The sequence below is a fragment of the Solanum stenotomum genome, chromosome 5 (genome assembly GCF_019186545.1).
Source record: "Solanum stenotomum isolate F172 chromosome 5, ASM1918654v1, whole genome shotgun sequence".
Classification (NCBI taxonomy): domain Eukaryota; kingdom Viridiplantae; phylum Streptophyta; class Magnoliopsida; order Solanales; family Solanaceae; genus Solanum; species Solanum stenotomum.
In genome coordinates, this window is record NC_064286.1 from 60,448,140 (window position 1) to 60,463,061 (window position 14,922).

Genomic DNA, 14,922 nt, shown 5'->3' on the forward strand with positions numbered 1-14,922 from the left:
TTATACAAATATAATGATTTAATGAGAAGAAAAAAAACAGTTATATATATGGATAAACATTTTTAAATTGTTAATAGATAGTTAATGTATTTAGTAAAAATGTATTGATAAATAATATTTTTACTATTAAAATGATAGTAATGTAAGCAACATGAGATTAAATAAATTTACCGATGTTATATTGAAAATGACAGCCAAAGTAAATTATGTTTCTATTTTCAGTTCTTCTAGATTATTTCTTTCTTTTATATATATATAAAAAAAAAATATTAAGACAGTATTAGATTCAATGTATCACTAATATTTACATTATTCTAATTGTTTTCTTCTCATGTTTTGACAATCCACGATAATATATAAGTATAACAAAGATTTTCAATTTTTTTTTTTGGTTAGACTTGTTGAGCTTGATTTTTTAAACAGTGGTGGAACAAGAACATTTATTAAAGAAATTCATAATATGAAAAAGTAAACATATATATTAGTGCCTTTATTGTTAAGTAATTTATCTAGTATTTTTTTTGAATAATTGACTCCCTATGAACAGGGATAGTAGCGCCCCTCTATTGTTAAGTAAAACCTTGTTTGTGTTTAAATTTCATCGAAGACAAAAATAGTATAAGATAATTTATTTCTATTTGGTTAAGTTTTAATGGATAAAGTGATAAATAGTTGTGTTAGTGGTAGGTAACTTTTTAGGTACTAATAGAATCAGTTAAGATATCAATAAAGATTGTCATAGAGTGATAAATACTTCTTCATTCTTAATTAGAGGTGTCTCGGGTTCGAGTCCTCCTGTGTATAAAATCGCCTTTGTTAGGGAGCGTTTTACTCCTAAGGTGAGACTTCCAGCGGAAAAAAATCAACAATATAAGAAAAAATATTTAAAAAGAAAGGAAGTTCATTTGTTTCCATTTCAAATGTCTAATTTTTATTAATTAGGCACCTTTGAGGAAAGTATAACACGCCGTATACCCTTTACCAACTTGCATTTAATCAAGGTCAGCATCATATAATATAACAAATAATTAAATGATTAATTATGATTAGTTCATACATCCAATCTTTCATATATTAAAACATCATTCTGAAAAAAAAAATCCCTTTTTTCTAAGCTTTGAAAATAATTTAATTCAAACTTTTCAAAAATAAAAAAAGTTTAAACTTCAAAAATCACGAATTTCAAAAATATCCATTTTATTGAAACTTCGTATCTATTTAAATTTTGACACCTAAATTGTAACAGATGGAGTAGAGGAACTAAAAATTCCATAAATAGTAATTTTCCAAGTTCCCAAGTGAGGCAAAATTAGTTATGCTAAACGACTTTAAATATTAAAGATAAATATAAAGGGTTTAGGTAAGTATAAGACTTTACTTGTTTGACCGATAAGAATCGTAGTTGAGTAATAAGTATTTTTTATTCTTAATTAGAATTTTTTAAATCGAATTTTGAGTACAAAACTATCTTTATTAGAGAGTACTCTACTTCCAATATGATATTTCCTTTGAATTTAATCTGACACTAATATAATTATCAGATACCAAATGATAAAACAAATGACTTTGCTTGTGGGTTAGAAACCTCAGACAATTTTGTCAAGAGTGTTTATTTATCTTCTTTTTTTTTTTATGTTGAATTAATGGTAGGAGGAGATAAGGTTTTTTAAGGCTAATATAAATATAAAATATGTTCTCTCACTCTTATACTATAGATTTTTAGGTTCGAGCTCTATAAATAAAAAAATATTTTTATATAGAGCGATCTCACCTTCAATGGGTCTTATGAGGCGTGACACAAATTCAAATTAATCAAAAATTCAAAGTAAATAGTGTCAATCATCGAACGAAATCAACAAAATAAAGCTAAATATAGCAAAACGTTTTCATGGACCCCACTCCCTCAAGAAAAAAAACTTGCATTTGATATTTATTCAAAGAATATAAATTTACAATAATTAAGTAACAAAATTACGTAATAATATATAGTCTTAATTAACTATCGTTAACCAATAAAAACGTATATAAAATTCATGTTTTTATATATTTATTAAAATTCATATTTTATATATTTTTTAATGAATAATTTTTTTTTCATGAGCCATGAGCAAGAGCCCTCTTTTTCTGCATTCCAAAAATAGAAAAATGGTGATCATGTTGGAAAGACCTAAGTATGAAAAGTTCAATGTCTAAATTTGGTTTCAAGACAAATGACTTGTTCTTGAGTTTTATTGTTTAGTCTAACGTTTTACACTATTTCTTTGTTTTTTTTCGTTCAGTCTAATTTATGATGATCATGTAATTCTAATAAGAGGCTAGAAGCATACACCTCTTCATTGATGTATCTGCTTGTTATATTAAGGATATCTTTAAAATTTTAAACCTTGTCAACATATTTGTTTCATGTTGTATTATTGGAATTTCAATATCTATATTTCAAAGGCTCTTTATAGATGTTTTTCCACTGATAATTTGGTTCCATCAATAAAGTTTTTTTTTTTTTTTTTGGGTCAAATAAGTGAAACTTAATATGGGTAAAATATTGGTAACATAATCAAACATTTATAAGATAAAGAAATGTGTCATTTTTGAAACGGACTAAAAAAAACATATCACATAAATTGAGCTTACGTAAGACCACTTTTAATGTGATTTATTGAACTCGTGTTAACACGAAATTTTGCTAGATTTGTGGACCTCAGAATGTCATCTCTTTGGGCCTAAAAAGAGGCCTTCCACAAGTTCTTTGGGCTCAAGCCTTACTGTCTGTTTGTAATAGCTAGCTATTTAGTAAATGATCTTTTGTATTATGTTTTTCGTAATATGTGAACCTTTTAGATTATGTTCTAAGGATTTCTTTGAGAAAATAATTATTTTTATGAGAAAACGTTAGAACGGTCTAAAATTTTGTAGTTATTACAAATGTTAGACGATAGTTTAATTTTTTATCCACAAGGTTTAGAAATATATGAAACAAACAATAAATTTGAGTATGAAAAAGGGACATTTGCATAACTTAGCACAAAAGGATTTGTGGACCTTAGAGTGCTATTTTTTTGGGCCGAGAAATTGGGCCTTCCGGGGCTCAAGTCCTTGCTTTCATTTGTGAAAGTCGCATTAGAGCTTCGATTAAGAATCATTATGGGGGTGAGTGGTGACGCTCGTAATAGGATTTTCTCCATATTCAGGGCTCGAACCGAGACCTCTAATTAAGGGTGAAGCAATCCCACCATTACACCACAATTCATGTTGATTCTTTTCTAATTTACCAATTCACTCCTCAATCTTGTAACATAACAACATTGACTAATAATATGTATTTTTTTATAATCGTGGTGTTTAGATCAATTTTTATATATCTCAACTAATTTACAAAATATCTATTACCTCTCATCAACAACAATATCAGATAGCTTAATTTATTAAAATTAAGACATAAGAAAAGAAACTACCAAACTAATATGAATGCATGATGAAATAGTTGGAATGTTGAATTTTCTATTGTATCCTACAAAAGATCATCATAACATAATAATTATTAATTTTTGGCATTTAATGCATATTTTCTCTCTTATTATTGAAGATATGTCTTACCTACCTATTGAAACTATTATATTACCAACAATTTGAATTTTATTAAATGCAATGCTGGACTACACATTCTTGCAATATCTCTCAAAATGGTCACAATATTTTTATAAACTTCAATTGAGAAATTATCTGAGAGCATAAGCAAATATAAGATTTCGAAGTTTATGAATTGTTATAACGATTTTAAATTAATATTATAATATTAAGTGTGTTTGTAATTAAATATTTATAAGGATTTTATTAAATATCATTATTTGCATAAAAAAAGATGACAAAGACCCACACGAAAAAAAGATATTCGCTTGACGCAAGCACATGGATATATATATATATATATCTATGATCTCATAAAGATAGTGATTAATTAAGTTATTTTTATTTTTAATTAGAATTTTTGAATTTAAACATAGTTAATGATGTGCTAGTGTTGGCTTTTCTCTTAAAGGGGCACAAATTTAAATTGATCGGTCTTATTCAAAATAAATCTGAATTAGTTAGACTCTAGAAGCATTGGATCATGAATTTTTTTTTAATTAGAGTTAAACTTAAAAAAAAGATGTGTTTGTTTATAAAATCTTGAAATAATTTCAGAATATCTTACAAAAATAAAAAAATGTTTCTCGCTTCAAATTACGCTTAAAAAAAACTCTAATTTTTATTCATGATCAAATACAATTTCAATTTCAAATATTTTTTTCACTTTTGAAAGTGGATGCGGTGGCTCCTTCTTTAACTAGAGGTCTCGGATTCAAGCTCTGGGCATGAAAAAATTTCTTAGTAGGGACGTTTCGTTCCTTCCGAATAGGTCCTTACGCTTTGCGAGTAGTCAGACTCCAATGCGGAAACCAAATACTGAATAAACAACCAATTTTTACTCAAATGTCACAATGAAACCAGCCAAACGCCACTACTACTTGAGATTTTTCGTTGTGAATCTCAATTAGTCGAGCTTTAACATGATTATACACCGCACAAAAATGCAGTTTATATATCTATATATCAGGTTTAGTTGTAATACTAAAATTGTAGCACCAATAAAAGTTAGGGTAGAGTGGTAAATACTCTTTTACTCTTAATTAAAAATTTCAGATTCAAAAACACCTTTAATAAGAAATATTTTATCCTCAATATAAATCTAATTTCGATATGAATACCGAACCCCAAATAGAATACGGAAAAAGAAAGAAGAAATCTCAGCATATTCATCCCGCACCCCCACCTCCCCCACTATGTCCCCTCCATTGATGAACACAACAAAACAGAGTACTGCTCATCCCCACCACCCTGCTCTGTCTTTTTCTATTCTTTTCTCTCTCTAACTTTACTCTTTTCTCTCTCTATATTTCTTTACCCTTGTTGTTGTCTCTTCACTTTTTCCATCTACACCTCACTATACCATTCTCCATCACTTTGATACCCAAAAGCAACCAAACCCCTTTTGCTTTTTCTCCTCAAAATTCCAATCTTTACAACCTTATCACCAAAATTCCCATCTTTCACTCTCATCTCCCACGAACCCTTCAAGGTATATTCATTTCTCTTTCTGAATATTTTTTATTTCATGTTGAAAAGTTTAATAAATGTCTTCTTGAAAAATCCATTTTTTTTACATTCTTGGTAGTTGTTGAGCTGTAATATTGTTGTAATCTTGATATTAGAAGTTTTAATTATTTTTTTCCTTTTTTTTTTATGGGTAAGGGAGAAGGGTATTTTTTTTATTGAGTTTGTGGATATTTTTTAAATTTATTTATATGGATTTTAAGCTTAGTTTTTCATATATAAAAATGGGTTTTGCAGGGTTAAGCATTCAGGTGAACCAGATCTGAGGTTGTGAATGATTTTGAGAGTTTTGGGGTTATCCTTCATGAGGTTCTTTTTAAACCTTAAGTTAGAATTAGGGTAAAACAAACTTAGATTGTATTGTATATGAAGTTTCTTGAGTATTAGTGTAGTTTTGAGTTGTTTCTCAGAGATATAATTTAGGACATTTGGCTTAATTGTGGTGGAGAAGTAGAAAGGTTCGAAAATGCAGAGACCACCTCAAGAAGAATTTTTACTAAAGGAGACCAAACCCCACCTTGGTGGAGGGAAGGTCACGGGTGATAAGCTTACTAGCACCTATGACTTGGTTGAGCAAATGCAGTATCTTTATGTCCGGGTGGTGAAAGCAAAGGATTTACCAGCGAAGGATGTTACGGGAAGTCTTGATCCTTATGTTGAGGTTAGGCTAGGAAACTATCGGGGTACAACTCGTCATTTCGAGAAGAAATCGAATCCTGAATGGAATCAGGTGTTTGCTTTTTCCAAGGAGCGGATTCAGGCTTCTGTGCTGGAGGTGAATGTGAAAGATAAGGATTTTATTAAGGATGATTTTGTTGGTCGTGTTACGTTTGATTTGAATGATATCCCTAAAAGAGTTCCCCCGGATAGTCCTCTTGCTCCGCAGTGGTATAGGTTGGAGGATAGAAGTGGTAACAAAGTGAAAGGAGAGTTGATGTTGGCTGTTTGGATGGGTACTCAAGCTGATGAAGCGTTTCCTGAATCTTGGCATTCGGATGCGGCTACTGTTAGTGGTGCTGACGCTCTTGCAAATATAAGGTCTAAGGTGTACCTCTCACCAAAGCTGTGGTACCTTAGAGTTAATGTGATTGAGGCTCAGGACTTGATTCCTGGTGACAGAAGTAGGTTTCCAGAGGTTTACGTGAAGGCCATCCTGGGAAATCAGGCATTGAGAACCAGAGTTTCCATGAGCAAGACTATTAATCCCATGTGGAATGAGGATCTGATGTTTGTAGCAGCAGAACCATTCGAGGAGCCATTAATTTTGAGTGTAGAAGATAGAGTTGCACCAAACAATGATGAAGTACTTGGAAGATGTGCTATTCCTTTGCAGTACATTGAAAGGAGGTTGGACCACAGACCTATTAACAGTAAGTGGTATAATCTTGAAAAGCACATTATCGTTGAGGGAGAAAAGAAGAAGGAAATCAAATTCGCAAGCAGGATTCACATGAGGCTATATTTGGAAGGAGGGTACCATGTGCTGGATGAATCAACACACTACAGCAGTGATCTTAGACCAACTGCAAAGCAGCTGTGGAAGTCCAGTATAGGTGTCCTAGAATTAGGTATTCTGAATGCTCAGGGCCTTTCGCCGATGAAAACAAAGGATAATCGGGCAACAACAGATGCCTATTGTGTTGCGAAATATGGGCAGAAGTGGGTCCGAACGAGGACCATTATAGATAGCTTTGCTCCCAAGTGGAATGAGCAATACACTTGGGAAGTATTTGATCCTTGCACTGTCATAACTATTGGTGTATTTGATAATTGTCATCTGCATGGAGGAGATAAACCTGGAGGGGCTAGGGACTCGAGGATTGGAAAGGTCAGGATCCGTCTTTCAACTCTCGAAACAGATCGTGTTTACACACATTCTTATCCGCTACTGGTCTTGCATCATACTGGGGTAAAGAAGATGGGTGAAATTCAGTTGGCAGTAAGATTTACTTGCTCATCGTTAATGAATATGATGCATATGTACTCTCAGCCGCTGTTACCCAAAATGCACTATATTCATCCTTTAACTGTTACTCAGCTTGACAGCTTGAGACATCAGGCCACTCAGATTGTCTCTATGAGGCTGAATCGTGCTGAGCCACCTTTGAGGAAAGAAATAGTGGAGTATATGTTAGATGTTGGTTCTCACATGTGGAGTATGAGGAGAAGCAAAGCTAATTTTTTTAGGATTATGGGTGTTTTAGGTGGATTAATAGCTATTGGAAGATGGTTTGATCAAATATGCAATTGGAAAAATCCCATCACAACTGTTCTGATCCATATCTTGTTCTTGATACTGGTTCTATATCCGGAGCTTATTCTGCCAACCATTTTCCTTTATCTCTTCCTAATTGGAGTTTGGTACTACAGATGGAGGCCTAGGCATCCTCCTCACATGGATACTCGTCTTTCTTGTGCTGATAATGCTAATCCGGACGAACTGGATGAGGAATTTGATACTTTCCCTACTTCACGTCCTCCTGATATTGTTCGGATGAGGTATGACCGTTTGAGAAGTATTGCTGGAAGGATTCAGACTGTGGTTGGTGATTTGGCTACTCAAGGGGAGAGGCTGCAGTCTTTGTTGAGCTGGAGAGACCCTAGAGCAACCGCGCTGTTTGTCCTTTTCTGCTTGATTGCTGCCATTGTGCTCTACGTGACACCCTTCCAAGTTGTGGCACTCTTGTCAGGATTTTATGTACTGAGACATCCAAGGTTCCGTCACAAGCTACCATCTGCGCCACTTAATTTCTTCAGAAGACTGCCCGCAAGAACAGACTGTATGCTATGAGAACCGTACCTTTGCCTTATGTTATCTTTATCATACTGTGTGCGTCTCTCTGTGTCTCGAATTGATGTAAATGTGTCTGGCTCTTTTTGTCCTGCACCTACTGGTGAATGTTAGGTCCTGCTTTTGTGTGTAAGATCTCCTTGAACTGTTTAGATCTAGTAGATTTACTGTTTAATTCATTCTAAGTTTGTTGAAAGTTTGCTGCTTTGATGCAAATCTATATTTGTTGTCTTGTGGATGTTTTCTTTTTGAAAAACATCCTCCATGATTAATTCGAAGTACTCTCTTTATTCAAGTTACTGTTTCGATTTTTATTGACTTGATATTGGATGCATCTTCGCTACTGTATTCCTATGCATACCTGCTTTGAAACGCTTTACTTGAGTTGAGGGTTTATCGAAAACAACTTCTCTATCTTCTCAAGGTAGGAGTAAGGTATGCGTATACACCACCCTCTTTAGACCCCTCTCATGAGATTACATCAGATATGTTGTTATCGGAATGGAGGTGCAAGCATTCAAGATCAGTTTCATTTCTTGATAAATTGGTTTTTCCTTAAGGATGAAGCATTTTTTGTGTTTTTGGAGTGTCTGACAGTGATGTTTCTACAAATATTCAATGTAAAGAGAGAATTATTGTACCTAGTATTGTTTGTATATTGCAAGTTGACATTATTTAAACTGGTGATGTTTTGTGTGCTTACGAAGACAACAATATAAAGATCCTGCAACTATGTTTTTGTTTTTATTTTTTATAATGCTGTTGGATCTGGAAAATTAGTGCACCTACACAACCCTATAAATGGGGAAGTTGGTAAAGGTAAAATAAGAAAATACTTGGGTAATCGCACAAGTGGAGTCTATACACTTCCCTTTCTGTATATCGTGAAGGTAGAAAAGTTATTTTCGCACAAGTGGAGTTTATATGCATTCTTTTTCGTATATTGTGAAGGTAGAGAGGTTGTTTTCAATAGATCTTTCACTCAAATAAAGCAACATTTCAAGTTTCAAAGGTTTTGAATTGTATCTTTTGTTCTTTGGATACACTAACTTTGAATTTCTCTCATTTAAAATTGTTGTATGTAAATGATAACTCTAGTGATGCGGGTAAATATTAGGCGATTTCTTCCTACCTACTTAAATATTGGTGGAAAAAATTATCCGATGGAAAATGTAAGTACTTGGCGGAATAATTAAATATGCAACAAGTTTGTCTTAACATCACGATTATTCTTTAATATGTTAAGTCTTTCGCATTCACGTTGGATTTGAGAAATGGTTGCATTCCTAAGGAGTGTGATTGTAGGCTGCCTATCTTGATGCAAATATCATTGTCGATTCCATAATTTGAATTTGTGACTTATAGATTATACAGAGACAAATTTACCATTGTTTCAAGATTAAAGGTAGAGTCTATATATAAAAAATATATTTTTATATTTTACATTTTTTTTACAGGAAGTTATTTGCTTTGATAGGTGAGTATTATTATACTAATATTCCAGATCCAACATTCATATATAAAGCATAACAAAAGGTTGCAGGAATCTTTATATTGTTTTGTTATCAAGTTGTATATACAAATATTACCAACTTCATTATACTACAATGGTAAACACAATTATTCCTCCTTAAATTAATAATGATACAATAATTACAAATCTAAAACATCAATGTCTTGACATTCTCAACACCAAGTCTAGTAAAATAATGAGAACACATAAAATATCAACATGTCCTTTCACCTACCCTAAGAAATTGTGAATAAATAATATTAATCTTCACAAAAGAAGCTAATAGGTCGTCAAACGGTATCTAATTTTCCTTTTCAGTATTATTATTATTACTCTCCTCCTATCTTTTTCTTCGATTTGATTGTTACGTATTGTTCTTTTTGCTTCTGTTATCGTATTATTTGTTGTTATTACTGTTTTTTTCTCTATTATTTTCAACTTGGCCTCTACATTAGTGTATTTCTTTTTCGAATCTGTTTTGATATGCTTTACTTAAGCCAACAAAGGTCTATCGAAAACAACTTCTTTACCTTCACAATGTAAGAGTAAAGTCCGCGTACACACTACTTTCCTCAGATCCCACTTGTGAAATTACACGAGAATGTTATTATTGTACACTTCACCAAAAAAACAATAAATTTATGACTAATGAAAAGAGCAATACATTGATTAATCATTGAGAAAGTTCAGAAAAAGAAAGAAACAGAAGATTAGTACTAGTAATATGGAATTGCATCTAACAGCCAACTTTCAACAGAAAATTCACTACATCTAAGCAGTTTCATAGAAGAAAAAAACCCAAAGCCTTGCTCATTTCTACATCAATTTCATCAACTGGAGACACAAAAGGGAAAATGGATAATAGCAGCTGAAGTACTCCAGCTCATAGCATACAGTCTGTTCTGGCAGGCAATCTTCTGAAGAAATTCACTGGAGTAGATGGTAGCTTATGGCGAAATCGCGGATGTCTCAACACGTAAAATCCAGTCACGAGAGCCACAACTTGGAAGGGCGTGACATACAGCGCAATGGCAGCAATCAAGCAGAAAATAACAAACAGCGCGGTTGCTCTAGGGTCTCTCCAGCTCAACAAAGACTGCAGCCTCTCCCCTTGAGTAGCCAAGTCACCAACAACAGTTTGTATCCGTCCAGCAATACTTCTCAAACGGTCATACCTCATCCGAACAATATCAGGAGGACGTGAAGTAGGGAAAGTATCAAATTCCTCATCCCGTTCGTCAGGATTAACATTATCAGCACAAGAAAGACGAGTATCCATGTGAGGAGGATGCCTAGGCCTCCATCTGTAGTACCAAACTCCAATTAGGAAGAGATAAAGGAAAATGGTTGGCAGAATAAGCTCCGGATATAGAACCAGTATCAAGAACAAGATATGGATCAGAACAGTTGTGATGGGATTTTTCCAATTGCATATTTGATCAAACCATCTTCCAATAGCAATTAATCCACCTAAAACACCCATGATTCTAAAAACATTAGCTTTGCTTCTCCTCATACTCCACATGTGAGAACCAACATCTAACATATACTCCACTATCTCTTTCCTCAAAGGCGGCTCAGCACGACTCAGCCTCATAGAGACAATCTGAGTGGCCTGATGCCTCAAGCTGTCCAGCTGAGTAACAGTTAAAGGATAAATATAGTGCATTTTGGGTAGCAGTGGCTGAGAGTACATATGCATCATATTCAATAACGATGAGCAAGTAAATCTTACAGCCAAGTGAATTTCACCCATCTTCTTCACCCCAGTTGGATGCAAGACCAGTAGTGGATAAGAATGTGTGTAAACACGACCCGTTTCGAGAGTTGAAAGACGGATCCTGACCTTCCCAATCCTCGAGTCCTTTGCCCCACCAGACTTATCTCCTCCATGCAGATGACAATTATCAAATACACCAATATTTATGACAGTGCAGGGATCAAATACTTCCCAAGTGTATTGCTCGTTCCACTTGGGAGCAAAGCTATCAATAATTGTCCTTGTTCTAACCCACTTCTGCCCATACTTGGCAACACAATAGGCATCTGTCGTAGCCCGTCCATCTTTTGTTTTCATCGGCGAAATGCCGTGAGCGTTTAGTATACCCAACTCTAGGACACCAATACTGGACTTCCACAATTGCTTTGCAGTTGGTCTTAGATCACTGCTGTAGTGTGTTGATTCATCCAGCACGTGGTAGCCTCCTTCCAAATACAGCCTCATGTGAATCCTGCTTGCAAATTTGATTTCCTTCTTTTCTCCCTCGACAATAATGTGCTTTTCAAGATTATACCACTTGCTATTAATAGGTCTGTGGTCCAACCTCCTATCTATATACTGCAAAGGAATAGCACATCTTCCAAGTACTTCATCCTTGTTTGGTGCAACTCTATCTTCTACACTCAAAATCAATGGCTCCTCAAATGGTTCTGCTGCTACAAACATCAGATCCTCGTTCCACATGGGATTAATAGTCTTGTTCATGGAAACTCTGGTTCTCAACGCCTGATTTCCAAGGATGGCCTTCACGTAAACTTCTGGAAACCTACTTCTGTCACCGGGAATCAAGTCCTGAGCCTCAATCACATTAACTCTAAGGTACCACAGCTTTGGTGAGAGGTACACCTTAGACCTTATATTTGCAAGAGCGTCAGCACCACTAACAGTAGCCGCATCCGAATGCCAAGATTCAGGAAACGCTTCATCAGCTTGAGTACCCATCCAAACAGCCAACATCAACTCTCCTTTCACTTTGTTACCACTTCTATCCTCCAACCTATACCACTGCGGAGCAAGAGGACTATCCGGGGGAACTCTTTTAGGGATTTCATTCAAATCAAACGTAACACGACCAACAAAATCATCCTTAATAAAATCCTTATCTTTCACATTCACCTCAAGTACAGAAGCCTGAATCCTATCCTTGGAAAAAGCAAACACCTGACTCCATTCCGGATTCGATTTCTTCTCGAAATGACGAGTTGTACCCTTATAGTTTCCAAGCCTAACCTCAACATAAGGATCAAGACTACCCGTAACATCCTTCCCTGGCAAATCCTTTGCTTTCACCACCCTCACATAAAGATACTGCATTTGCTCAACCAAGTCATAGGTACTAGTAAGCTTATCACCCATGACCTTCCCTCCACCAAGGTGGGGTTTGGTCTCCTTTAGTAAAAAATCTTCTTGTGGGGGTCTCTGCATTTTCAAGACTACTTCTCCACTACAGATCAACAAATCTCAGCAGAGACAACTCAAACTACTCTAATGCTAAACAATCTTCTAATACAACAGTCTTAAGCAAGCCTAAAAGATGAAATCAAGAAAAAACTAAAGCTTTTCACCCTGCATAACATCAAAAATCAGAAACAAAAAGTTGAGAAACCACACAAATCAAATCAAAGGCAAAATAACAATAGCAACAATACAAACAAAGAAGTTTATACGAAAATGGTCTAACTAACTCAATCAAGAAAGACCCTTTTCACTTCCTCACAAAAAGATAGAATCTTTAATGCAGAAAAATACAACTACATTACAGCTAAACAAACACCATGAAAGTAATACCAGACAAGCATTGAGCAAAAACCCAAAAACAGCAATTTTTAAAGGCACATTTATATTAGAAAGAAACAAACAAAGAACCCAACTTTATATGATAAATAAATGAATATACCATGTGGGTTCAGGGATGCTGACGATGAAAAGATTCTGAAAACTGGGAGCTTTGAAGAGAAAAATGAAATGGGGTTTTGGTTTCTTTTGGTATAAAATGAAAATGATGGAGAATGTAGCATATAGTGACTATAGAGAGAAAAAAAAAAGAATCGAATAAAAAAACTGCAAAGACTAATCACAGTTTTAGAGAAAAACAGAGCAGGTGGCACAACTGCTTTTTCTGTGTGGTTTCAGCGTGGTTGGCGGAGGTAGCATTTTTTTTATTTTTTATTGCTCGGTATCTGTATTAAAGTTTGATCAATCTAAATTGATCGTTGCGTAACTATTTCTAAGACAACATTCTCACTATGATATTTTCTCTATAAGGGTTTGAATCAAAACTTTCTATTAAAGGTGAAGAGATCCAAATCATTTTGTCTTCTTTTAATTTTTTAAAAAATATTTTAAAGAGTAAGTTATAAAAATCTCACTAGTTTAGGAGATAATTACTTAAATTGCATAATAATGTGTAATGCTATGAATTTTAGCAATTTTGGCCTGGCTAGATATATGTATCTCGAGATATATGAGATCAAAAATAGGTGTAGTTTGTTTTACATACATTATATCTAATTGGATTCGCATACATCAGATATACATAGACAAATTTGACTTGCTTCCCTCCTATTTCGCTTGCAACTCTCATATCTTTTATATCTAGTATTCTAGATACATGTATATGATGTTTATCTGTGTGTTCACATATATTTGGGATATATAAACAAATCTCACTTGTCATTTTCGTATCTCGTTCGTGTATTTGATATCTCAGTTATATGCAAATCACACAAGCAAAGGCGTATGTAGAGGGGGTGCCGTGGGTTCACGTGAACCCATGCTCCCCTCTCTAGATCATATATAGTATTGTTATATTTTTTAAAAAATATTTAAATATAGATGTGTGAACCCATGTTCAAAGTATCATATAATAATACGATGATGATTAGGTGCACATCTCTAACTGAGGATAGAAATTTAAATCTTATATCTATCTTGTCTTTTTGAGTAACACCACTCCAAGTGGTTATTGGTGAGACTTTTGACGTTTCAACTAGTTTTTTTTTTGTATTTTTGCCTTTAATCTTTCAAAGTTTTTAAGTGTCTTACATTGAAAATTCCTAGAAAATTAAGCACTGTAAATTTTTTATATAATTAAATCAATTGTGTATATTAAAATTTAAAACTAATAGTATTATATATTTTGAATCTATAGTTTTTAAAATTTAATGGTTCATATTTAGAACCTAAAAGTCAAATGATCAAATTTATATTTAAGATACATTTCTTCGTAATCGCGCACCCATCTAGCCGAAATTCTGGATACGCCTCTGCACACAAGATACATGTATATAATGTATATCTAGTGTGATTTACATCTATCTGACTTGAAATTTAAATATAATATAATTATTATAAATCATAGATAATTAATAAATACCATAAAAATATATGTATAATTAGATACTTCCTCCTTTTTGGTTTTAATTGGCAATTTGGGTAGTACTTATCTATCCTATATTGTTTGACCATACAACACGAGTCGCGGTGGAGGATACTGTTGGGACTTGCTTGCATGTGTGAGTTTTATTAAAAAAATATTTTAATAATAATAATATATATATATATATATATATATATATATATATATATAACTAGTTATTATTTTTTTAATGTAATCATTTTGTACAGTATGAATAATTTCTTCACACTAAACACAACTTTATCTTCTTTATTTTTAAAAATAAAATT

At 33.5% G+C, this 14,922-nt stretch overlaps 2 protein-coding genes across 2 annotated transcripts; one reads left to right on the plus strand and one right to left on the minus strand.

Moving 5' to 3' along the window:
- Positions 1 to 4,899: 4,899 nt before the first annotated feature.
- Positions 4,900 to 8,153, plus strand: LOC125866052 (FT-interacting protein 3-like). The gene is made up of 2 exons (XM_049546337.1): positions 4,900 to 5,116; positions 5,389 to 8,153. Exon 2 carries the CDS (start codon positions 5,618 to 5,620, stop codon positions 7,940 to 7,942), a length of 2,325 nt encoding a protein of 774 aa, XP_049402294.1. The 5' UTR covers positions 4,900 to 5,116; positions 5,389 to 5,617; the 3' UTR covers positions 7,943 to 8,153.
- A 2,156-nt stretch (positions 8,154 to 10,309) lies between these two features.
- On the minus strand, positions 10,310 to 12,796 carry LOC125866053 (FT-interacting protein 3-like). Its single transcript, XM_049546338.1, has one exon. The coding sequence runs from the start codon at positions 12,658 to 12,660 to the stop codon at positions 10,339 to 10,341; it is 2,322 nt and encodes a 773-aa protein (XP_049402295.1). The 5' UTR covers positions 12,661 to 12,796; the 3' UTR covers positions 10,310 to 10,338.
- Positions 12,797 to 14,922: the final 2,126 nt, after the last annotated feature.

What these genes read in the sequence shown, in the direction of transcription:
- LOC125866052 (XM_049546337.1), top strand. Translation starts at nt 5,618, where the DNA reads ATGCAGAGACCACCTCAAGAAGAATTTTTACTAAAGGAGACCAAACCC.
- LOC125866053 (XM_049546338.1), bottom strand. Translation starts at nt 12,660, where the DNA reads ATGCAGAGACCCCCACAAGAAGATTTTTTACTAAAGGAGACCAAACCC.